Genomic DNA, 11,776 nt, shown 5'->3' with positions numbered 1-11,776 from the left:
TCATTTTCACTCTGACTTATACTAACCATCCCAACAAACTTAGCCATACAGACTGACTTATTCTGTATCTTGGCTACTACTAACTCCTCCTGGCTTCTACAACGATTCTTTCCCCACATCCACGGTAAACTTTTCTTCCTCAAAAAATTTATTCCAGACAGGAAAAACACACATTATAGATATACATAATATATATAACATGCTATAAACATATATATATAACATGCTATAATCTATATATATATATATATATATATATATATATATATATATATATATATATATATATATATATATATAGATATATATTCACGATCTTATAATAAAAGGTTTCACCATGACTGCAATAATTCTATTTAAAAATGAAATCCATTCTTCTGTTCTTGATGAGAGCAAAAAGATCAATAACATTTTCATTGATATCTGAAGCATAAAATAGAATAACATAGGCCTATATAAAACAAAAGGACTATCATGTTTGGCATAAAGGACAACGAAGACAGATTGTATTATATCGTATTTATTTGGCACTGAATAAAATACATGTTGATCTTGTAGAGCGGGAAAAACAATGAGAGTAATACTGCACATACGTGACAAAAAGACTATGGGTAGTAGTAGAGAATATGACACCTTTCCCTTCTGGAAGAACTTAAACTATACGATTAAATTGGCAGCCTTTTGAATGTTACAAAATAACAATTCATAACATGTTTGCTGACACAAATCTAACTTTAAAAGTTTCAACCTTTATACAAAATTAATTTTGTATAAAGGCCGATTGTTGCCTCCTTTGTTTTTGTTTTTAATTGCTGGCGAGTTGACGTCTGTTGGATGGCGTCAAACTTCGTCAGTCAGGTTCTGGAGGGCAGAACGACCAGTCAGGTTCAGAGCGGCAGATAGGCAGAGTCTTGGCAGCAGAGCAGCGGAGAGTATCTGAGGAGGAGTGGTTTGTTGTATCAACTCTGTCTTGATCGTCCAGCGTTCAAGGAGGATGTCCATATTGTTTCCAAGGACGAGGTGGTTGTCGTATCGGCTCTGTCGTGATCGTCCGGCATTGGACTGTTGTCCTCATTGTTTGAGGAAGTGTTCCCGTTTTGCTGTGTGTATCATTATGCCGCTTCAGTGTTAATTTTAATTATGTATTATGCTGCCTATTTCTATTGATTATGTTTACAGATTGTGTGATTTTTCATGGCTTTGTTATTGCAAGGTGGATTTTATTGATTCTTAGACTGGTTTTCCATATTATTGTTAGTTGATAATTTTTTGTTTTTGCCACCCAGAACCTTGACTCGCTGTATATTATGTATTTAACTCTTTGTAAATAAATTAATTTTAAGGTAACTTTTTTTGGTTTTGTTATGCCCCTCCCTCCTTTGTTTGTCACCTGTCGTCAGTCATTACAGCCCAATTGCTTATTATTATTTTTAAGAACCTGTCTATCTCGAGAGTCGAGATCGTAATATAATATATAATGTCACGCACACAACCCTATACAGTGTATTGACACATGATGGTGGAATTATTAAAGTCTTAGCCTAACAGTTACTATACTGAGTTGTTTCCTTACAATGTGATACTGTATCATTAATATTATGAATCTTCAATCAAAATTAGCATATACGTAAATGAACACATATAATAGTGAAATGGTAGCACATTTGAAATCGGCAATATTTCAATAGAGTTGATTGCAATATTTCAAATAAAAGTTCACTGTAAATGCACAGGTGATCCTTTGAAGGTCATAGGTTACTAGCACATGACCATTATTGTATGGGGTACTTTTTATTTTATTAAACACTTCCTATGAATTCTCTATGAATCCTTGTCCACTGATTGGTCCATCTGACAGGCGGCATGGCAGGCTGTGCTGGTGTCACAGGCGCCATGACTTGTGGTGATTCCTGTGCTGGTGCTGGTTGTGGATCCTCAGGGTCTGGTAGAGGGACTATTGGCGCCAGCAATGCAGACACTTTTTGGCTATGCTTTGCATTCCTGCGGAACACTCCCTGTGCTGTTTCTACTAGGTGGCAGCGATTGTCCTAATCACTCTCGATGATCATGCCTGGTTGTGACCAGCCCTTCTGGTTGTCTGTCTTCAACTGTACAGGCTGGCCAGGTTGAAGTTGAGGGAGGTGTTTTGCACCATAGTGTTGGTCATAATAGTACTTGTATCTGTCTTTGGCAGCCTTGTCAGTGGCTGCTAACTTCTCTCTCTCCTCCACACTTGGGTTAAGTACTCTTGCATGTACTGGTGCCCTGCCTTTCAGGGGGCACTTCATGAGTGCCATTGCTGGGCTCATGCCTATGGCAGAGTGCTTGCTGTTCCTGTAGTTCTGGAAGGCCACATCTGGATCTTCTTGCTGCAAGTTCTTCTTGGCAGTCTGGACTGCCCTCTCTGCCAGGCCATTTGATTGTGGAAAATGTAGACTTGAAGTGGCAATGTCAAATCCATATTGTTTGGCAAATTTTACATATTCACTTGACATGAACTGAGTTCCCTTGTCTGCCCGTAAAGAGTCCGGTACTCCATGGGTTGCTAAGACTCCCTTCATCCTGGCAATGACTGTGGCTGCTGTTGTGTTACTTGCCAGTGGCTTCACCTCGATCCATCTGCTTCTTATTAAATTCTAGTAAGTCAGTTGCTAGATGTTGCCAGGCTCTTTCTGGCAATTCTGTTGGCAAAAGAGGCACATGTTGCTGTGTTGGTCTTTTCTTGCGGCACTCCTGGCAGTTGCTGACCAGGTCTGTGATATGTTTGGTGATGCCTGGCCACCACACTCTCTGCTGAGCCCTCTCTTTACACTTTGTGAGCACTTGGTGGCTTTCATGGAGTCTGTCCAGAATGTCTTTCCTCATTACTTCTGGTATTACCATTCTGTCGCCGTACGTCACAAGACCATCTACGACAGACAGATGGTGCGTACATGGAAGAACGGCTCTATTCCAGGTCCATCCATTATGAAGCCCAGGACTTTGCACTGTGTTGAAGCCTCATCGGTGGCCTTCATTAATTCTGTCTGCTTTGCAGGTGAGGCTGGCCAATGTGCTCTTACTAAGTCTACGAATCTCCTGGTCTCCTCCTCGAGGTCGTCAGCATGGGCCATTCATTGTCAGAGATTTGCGGGACAATGCGTCTGCACTTACCAGGTTCTTGCCTGGTATGTACACTGGCTCTGGGTTGAATCTCATCATTCTAATCAGTAGGCGCTGACACCTCAGGGGGGCTGTGTCCAGGCTCTTGGATGATAAGAGCGGAACCAGTGGTTTGTGATCCGTGAAAAGTTTGAAGGTTGGGAGCCCGGTCAGGTACTGAGAAAACCTCTTGCATGCCCACACTCCTGCCAGGCACTCTATTTGGGCGTACCTCTGCTCTGCTGGTGTCAAGGCCCTTGAGCAGTAGGCGACTGGTTTGGAAATTCTCCATGCTGCTGTAAGAGCAGCATGCCAGCCCAAAGGAGCTGGCATCAGTGCTGATGGTCGTTGGCTTTTTGGGGTCAAAGTAGGTGAGCATTACGGCATGGCTTGCCAGTTGCTTGGCCTCATGGAATGACTTGATCTGCTCCAGTCCCAATGCCCAGTGTGCATTGTTCTTCAAGAGGCTTGAGATAGGCTTCATGGTGTTGGACAGGTTTGGCAAGAACTTGGCAAGATAATTGAACATGCCCATGACGGTCCTAAGCTCATGTATATCTTTCGGTGGGGGCAAATTGGCGATCGCCTCTGTCTTTTCTGGGTGGGGCTTGATGCCATCTTTCCCAACCAGATGACCAAAGTAGGACACTTCAGATGCCCTGAACATGATTTGCTCTTGTTCAATTTCAGGCCTACCTCCTCGACGATTTTCAGCACCTTCTTCAGACGGCGATCATGCTCTTCCTGGTCTTTACCATGGACCAGAACATCATCGATGATCACTTTTACCTCCTCTTCAGCTCCGAACCACTCTACCATCTTTACTTGGTACTCGTCAGTGGCAAGGCTAATGCCAAATGGTAGTCTCTTGAACATGAAGCATCCAAATGGCAACTGCTAAGTGGAATCCAAATAGAGAAATCATGTCAGTTAGATTCTTCTATTAACCGCACAGTTGCAGAAAACAGGACAAAAATATTTCGTATTCTTTCATCTATTTTATTCTACGGTACAAATGATCTGGCTTTACAAGGAAAGGAATGAGGAAAAGGAAATCTACAATAGCTTTTTGATTTTCGTATTGAGGGTGGTGATACCATGTTGAAAACCCATTTTGAAACTGCTGCCAAAAATGCTCGACACTCATAGCATCAGACACAAAATGAGCTGATAAGCATATCAGAGGAAGTTTTAAGAAATGATCTTGTGACTGCAGCAAAGAATTCTATTAGTTTGTCAGTTTTAGCAGATGAAACTTCAGATATTTTTGGGAGAGAGCAATTATCCATTGGTGTATGTTTTGTGGATCCATCCAGTCAGAAGATGATGCGTGAAGAATCTCTTGGATTACACCACTGACTGACATGAGCTCCTCAGGAATATCAAGCTCTATAATAAAGCAGTGTAAAAAGTTTGGTCTAAATCTTGACAAACTTTTTGGTCAGGGATATGATGGTTGTTCTGCAATGGCTGGAAAAGAGAATGGTGTTCAAGCCAAAATTCGAAGTGTTTCCCTGAAAGCTGTTTTGTTCATTGTTCCTCACATCGGCTCAATCTGGTTGTCAATGATCTCAATACCGTTGCATCTGTCCGCAATAGCACTGGTATTATATCAATCATCACATCTTTTCCTTGAAAGCCCAAAAAGGTCAATGGTTCTAAATATTCTTCTCTTGTCTGAAACACGCTGGACTAATAAATAAAGGGCATTGGAATACTCACTGAGAATTTGAAGACTCTCAGTTGGAAGCATTTTCAGCAGCGAGAACTGGAACTGGACGACAGACAGACAGACAGCTGCACATCAGTTATTTTGTACTTCTAGCTCGCCTACTTATTTACTTTGCCTAATTATAATTTCCTTGTATTCAGCTCTTCTTGAACCAGTCACCCAAGCTCTTTAAGCAGTTTCAACTTGACCTCCCACAGGACAGGAGCACATTCACAAGTTGTTAAATATGATAAATGTACACCGCAGTAAAGCAGAAGAGCAATTCAGAAAGGATGTTATTGAGAAGGTAACCTTGCTGTCAGAAAAATTAAAGATTGAGCTCGCTGTACCAAGGCAAAGTGGGAGACAGACCCATCGAAACAATTTACAAAGAACCAATGTGGAGGAGTATTTCCGTCTGAATGTGTATATTCCATACCTTGATTCTTTAATTAGTTCACTGCAAACTCGATTTTCTGAAAACAGCAGTGCACTCTTCGACCTTCCTTTACTTCATCCTACAAAAATAGGTAAGACAACTCGTATTTGCTGCACTGAAAAAAGTCTGCCATCAACAGTGTATCATATTGACAACTTTGAGGTTGATGCATTAAGTTGGTATGATTACTGGGCTACATCATCAGATGACCTAAGTGATCAGGAATTCGCTGAATTGGTATTACGTACTGAGTTTTATCTCGCCATACGCCATGCCTTCCCTACTCGTTCTTTTGACCCTGCCAGTAACTACATGCACAGTGGAATGGTCCTTCAGTACACTTCGGCGAGTGAAAACATGGCTGAGATCTACAACGTCAGATGAACGACTCTCTGGGTTATGTATGATCAGCGTACATCGTGATAAGATTAGTTTAAACAAAATATATTTCATAGAATAGGTAGTTGAAAAGTTTGGCAGTGACAACAGGAGGTTCGGTGCCTTTCCAAATGAACACTGGCTAACTAGAAAAGTAAAATATTACTTTTAACCACATCACCTGTTTTCCTTTTATTCTACAGTATATTCTTTCAGTCTAAGTAATTTAATTTAAAGGTATCTTTATTAAATTGTATAACATTTGTATGCAGTATATAACTGCGTTATTTTTTCAAGAAGTGTTCAATTTCAGCTGAACGGTATGAGGAACTATTAAAAAAAAAAGTTAATGTAACTTTCCGTATATTTTTTCTATATCGCTTCGCTTAAGTTATTAGTATCGCAATTCCACTGCATATAATACGTTATATATATATCTTTATATATATATATATTATATATATATATAATATAACTATATAATATGATAGGTATAATATATATATATTATAATAGTATATATAGATATATATATATATATATATATATATATACTATATATATAGTATATATATATAATTATATATATATATATATATATAATTGGCCACTTCCCCCCAAGTATTAATAATAATAATAATATCCTTTATTTCAGCTCAGGGCCATATACATGGAATATACAAAATACAGACAGTAACATACACAATCTAAACACGAGACAACATGATAAAAAAAAATAAATCGGCACTTATCCACAAAATAGCTGAAGTGGCATAGAAGATAGTAATCATAACACTCGTAACAACCGTAATAATATTGGTGAGAAAAAAATGCATTGAGAGTAATAACAGTTAGTGCACATATTTGTGAGTCCTAGGGGTTATAATTAATAATATATTTAATATGTTTGTTGTGACATTTCTTGGAATGTGAAGACTGTTCACTTTTAACTTCCCATAGAGACAAGAGTCCAAAGCAATGGCCTGATAAAGCTGATAAATCATTAAAGGGATGGCGTGATACGAAAAGTCCATAGTTATGCAGGTCAACGTTCATCAGTTCATGTAAACCCGAACTGGTTGTCAGTGGTGTGTAGTAAGGGGAGAAGTTTCACTACAAGAACCGACTCAAGTATCTTCGATGCGATCATTGTGATTGCAATCGGCCAGTAGTTGCCCTTGTTCAAATGCCTATAGAAACTGGTTGTAACCAGTAACATGAGGCGTTGTCGAAGTGTGCATTCATATGTATGTGTGCGCCTCTTCTATTCTTAACGGCATCATTAGCCGAGTCTATGGGAAGACTTGCAGAGAAATCCGAGGGAGGAAGGCAGAGCCACGATGGCGAGTGCCAAAGTGTTTTTTAAACTGTGAGTGATATTCTGGCTTGGGAATGGTTAAGTGTTGAATTACTTTAGCCAAAAGGGTGGCTTGTTGATTGCTTGTAAAATGTCATATTTCATTTGAGCTGTTAACTTTGTCTTTAAACTTGTGTGTACTTACGAGTGTGTTTCTCCTGTCTTTGTAACAGACGATTCTGGCAAGGGGGGTACAGAGGGTCCCGTATGAGAGAAGAGATAATTGGTGTGACAAATTACTGATTAAGACATTTTAAATACTGGGGGGTTAACTGAGTAGTTAGTCTGTGAGACTTGGATTATTATCCTTCCATTGTTGAATAAACATTTATTTTTATATAACTTTGACTCTCATTTTGATTACCTGTCAGAATGGAGAGAGAGGGGTAGTCGAGAGAGAGAGAGAGAAACAAGTATAGAGAGAGAATGACCCCTTGTCGAAGCCCGTTTAGGGAGCTGAAGGTGTACGATAATACGTTACCCCATTTGACACAGAATTGCTGTGTGGAGAACCAGCAATGTAAAATGCCAATTAGATACAGGGGTGTGCCCCTTTTATGCAGCTTCAGGAAGAGCTTCAGGTAGTTTACTCTGTCAAATGCTTTTCTCACATCTACAAAACAAAGGAAAACAGGAGACGCTGATGATAGGTAGTAGTTCAGCAATTCTTTCAGTATGTAGATGCAGGTGTCGGTTGAGTGGTTTGCTTTAAACCCGAACTGGTTGTCAGTGGTGTGTAGAAAGGGGAGAAGTTTCACTACAAGAACCGACTCAAGTATCTTCGATGCGATCATTGTGATTGCAATCGGCCAGTAGTTGCCAGGGTCAGCTGCATCCTTAAGCTTGTTTTTTATTAATGGTATCAAGTGAACTAAGAGTAGGGAGTCTGGAAGAAACCGGTGAACAGGGCAGCTAGCAAAATGTAAATTATCGGATGGCAGAATTTGAAAGCCTCTGCAGGAAGACCATCACAGCTGGGCGATTTATCATTAGGTAGGCTGTTTATGGCATCGCTGATGTTACCTGGCATAATACGGTCTGCAAAATGAAAGTGAATGTTGTCAGTAAGGAGGTTATCTACATCCCTTTGGGAATCTTGATCATTTATGCAATTCAGGATATTGTTGAAGTGATTGCCCCACATACTTGTGATAGCTTCGTCTCCAACTGCTTCCCCTGCTCTCTGTGATAGCTTTTAGTTTTGGGTTTTAAGGACTTGATATCTTTCCAAAGACGAGGGTAATCACCAGATTCTAAGTTTCTAGACATTGCATCGACTCTTAGTTGTTTTTCATTTAACCTGCAGTGCTTAAGAGCAAGTTTGAACTGCACTCTCGCCTGTCTCATTAGTAATGCAGTGTGCCCTTCCCTCGGGCTACCATTTTGCCACCACAGTAAAAACATTTCTCGTGAGTATGTATACAGATCTTTAACCAAGTTATTTCATCGTGGTATATTACAAGAATTACCTTGACGAAATCTATAGGCAGTCCTGCCCGAAGCAAGCATAGCGAAGATTATGTTCGAATAGAATTCATTCAGATCCCTCCGGTGGTGGTCATTTCTACCATTTGTGTTAGTACAAAGTAAGGCGTCTGCCGGTTGAACTATTGACCGCAACCTGGTTTCCGTGGTCGCCCTAAAGTATCTGGTTTTCTGTTGGTTTTTAAAATCCCAGTTTACCGCTGGTGGCCGATCAGTTGGGGGGTTCACGGTAGGGAGGGATGGGCTACTGAATGACACCTGTAATGGGATGTGATCGTAGCCTGTTGCAAGATCATAGCGAATATTGCAGGTCATAATAGAATCATGAAGTTGTGGAGATGTGATGCAATGGTCAAGCCAAGAGGTTGTAATAGCATCCGCTCTATTATGTACATATGAATAGGAGGAGGGAGGAAGGAGCATTACATCTCTAATTTGGAGAGCATGATTTTGACAGAAGCGAGTAAGTTCATTATAAAATTGTTTTGTGGGATGAGAATTAAGGTCCCCGATTATACAAATATGATCAGCAGGAGAATCATGAATAATACTGTGTAACTCCCCGAGGATCATGCAGTAATGATCAAAATTATTGTTATTTTCCCATAGCATATAAACATTAATGATTAAGATTTTAGAGTTCCCTACTGTCACTTGAAGCCCCAGCAATCTGTCATTCCTGTAGGTCATCATCTTTATCATATTGTCTGACGATTTGTGCCACAGGAAAGAAAGGCCCCCTTTAGGGTGACTGGCTATGATTTGATCTGTAACTTGCATCAAAGAAGTCGAGAAGGTTCTGGAGTCTTAATGAATTGAATCGCAGATGGCAAGGTCATGTGGCCAGAGGAGCGTTTCTTGCAATGCAATGATGACTTTGAAGTTTTTGCAGAACATGTTTAGGAGAGGAATGTTCCGCTTGAGGCCAAAAATATTCCCAGAGATTATGTTTAATGTATCCATGGCTACTCACGAAGATGGGAGATGAATGCGCTGATCATTTGGGTGGATGGGAGGTTAGCCAGGGGGAGTGGGCAGTCACTCGCCGTGGGTGGTTGGTCCCGGATTAGTTTATATCCTGAAACTAATATATTAGGACTGAAATTCTCGCCTTTAAGAACTCTGAGGTGTTGAAACAGGCAGGTATTCCTGTAAGCCACTTTATGTTTACTTCTGCATGGGAGTTCATGAGAGATGAGTGGGTCAGAGCCAGTGAGAAACTTGACTCTCTCCAATATGGCGTCTAGCGTCACTGATGAGCTCAGATTGTGAATTACTATGTGACATATCTTCTCAGGTGTCAGGCGAGGTGAAACACGAATGTTGGGCTCCAGTCCAGCGGTCTGACGAAAGATTCTTCTTTCTGCTTGTTTGTATCTGCCAGCCGCCAGACCCCTCATGATCACTCTCATCTGCATCTACGATGGGGGGTTGGGGGGGAGAGATAGGGAGGGGAGGATTACTAGGGCTGGTAATCATCACTGGAGATATATCTTAAACCGGAGGCACTGGGGAGGGAGAAGAGTTGGGAGACCAACAGTCCCCTCAGAACAGTCTATAGATGACGGGGGCACTTCCGTGTTGCTGGGAGGCGAGGAAAAACTGGATGCCGCATTCATAGGAGTCTGGTGGCTATCTGTGCGATTGTCTATCGATCCCTGCACTCCTTTGATCGCATCCCAGATCCAGTTGAGGTTATTTGTTTCCACCATTTTAAGACTGTCTAGGCATTCCTGTAGTCCTTTGATCACGTCCCAGATTCTTGATAATTTATCATTTGTCTCTTCAATTTTTTTCAGAGTTTTTTCCAGTTATTTCTTAGAGAGATTTTGCGGTTTGGAAGGCATTTTCTGCCGTGTAGTACACCGCAGGTAGGCTTAGGTCAGCGGGCCCCTTTGGAGGCAGATTGTAAGGGTCATCGGCGTAGATTTCCAGCGAGCAGGTCCTTAGCCACTTAGTGATATATGATATTTTCTTGTGAGAGAACAAGTTCTTCATGGATCGCTCCTTGAGAATGCTCTCTGGTATCAGATCTTTGCATTTCATATATGCAACGTTGATTTCCTCATCGGAAAAGGCATCACTGACAGATTGTATAGCGGACTCGACGTTGGAAAGGTTTGATTGGTATTGTATAAAGTAAAGACAATTGTTCGCGAGTACGGAACTTGTGTGTGGGGCACAGGCACCGGTAGGTGCCAGGGTCACTTGCGCAATGGTTGGAGGTTGGTCGGATGACATTTTTGTGGTAAGGTAAGGGTCAAGCACTAACACATACACTGCATTCTTTTACCCATTTCCCAGGACCAATAGGTCTCGAGTAGCTGTGATTTGAAAGATTTCTAAGGCACTGATTGGAGCAGAAAGAATATTAGTATATCTGCAGTTGCACAACACTCTCCGGCTTACACGCCGGGTATTACGTGGATACACTATTAACACATTGCTTACTATAAGAGGTATAATCACCAAGGGCGAAAAACCCTTCTTTTCTGTGAAGAAACGTGAGAGAAACCTCCAACACGTCCGCCCCCACTCCAAGCATCTGGTTACTACATTTACCATTTGTACTTGTTAGAGCAAGAGACTCTTAATCCTGGGTCAGGGACACCTTTTATACTTGGGGCATAGTTTGATCAAGTACCTGGTTACTAGTTACCTCACTACAGCCAGATGCCTGAACCTTCATCACAAATACCAAATGACTGAATACTCTAAAGGTAACAGTGATCCCTTATTGAACTTAACAATCAAGAAAGTAATCCGACTAAGTTCATTAAAATAGATGTGAGGTAATCTTAACTGAAGGGCATCACTCCTTCAACAATTTCAAATCTAAGTATTTCCCTGGTTTTAATTCATTTGAGGAAAACAGCACAATTACCACTCTATATTTCTACCTAAACAAAAATAAAATATACTGGTAGTAAATGAAAGTCTCACAAAAATTTTAAATACAAAAGTTCATTTCTAAATTGAAATATCATAAGTGAAATTCACAATCTTAGGGAAATCTGTTATTACTTGAAAACAAAAGTTTAATTAATCCTTGAATTAATTATTAAACAAAATTAAATCAAAGTTTATCAAGAAAATTAATTATTTCAAATTATAAAGCAGTAATTGAATTTGAGATAAATTACATTAAATACAAATTAATTCACAAGTATTAGATTAAAACAATTATACAATAAAAAATTATTCAAACTAATTAAGCAAAATGAAAAGGATGCAAAAACACAATAATATGAAAAGCAATACAGGT

General features: G+C 40.2%; 1 protein-coding gene across 1 annotated transcript; it reads right to left on the bottom strand.

Moving 5' to 3' along the window:
- Positions 1-2,048: 2,048 nt before the first annotated feature.
- LOC135208699 (uncharacterized protein K02A2.6-like) lies at positions 2,049-2,561 on the bottom strand. The gene has a single exon (XM_064241161.1). It carries the CDS (start codon positions 2,559-2,561, stop codon positions 2,049-2,051), a length of 513 nt encoding a protein of 170 aa, XP_064097231.1.
- Between the last annotated feature and the right edge of the window lie 9,215 nt (positions 2,562-11,776).

This window comes from Macrobrachium nipponense, chromosome 11 (genome assembly GCF_015104395.2).
Source record: "Macrobrachium nipponense isolate FS-2020 chromosome 11, ASM1510439v2, whole genome shotgun sequence".
NCBI lineage: Eukaryota > Metazoa > Arthropoda > Malacostraca > Decapoda > Palaemonidae > Macrobrachium > Macrobrachium nipponense.
This window is presented reverse-complemented; position numbering and strand designations above follow the sequence as displayed.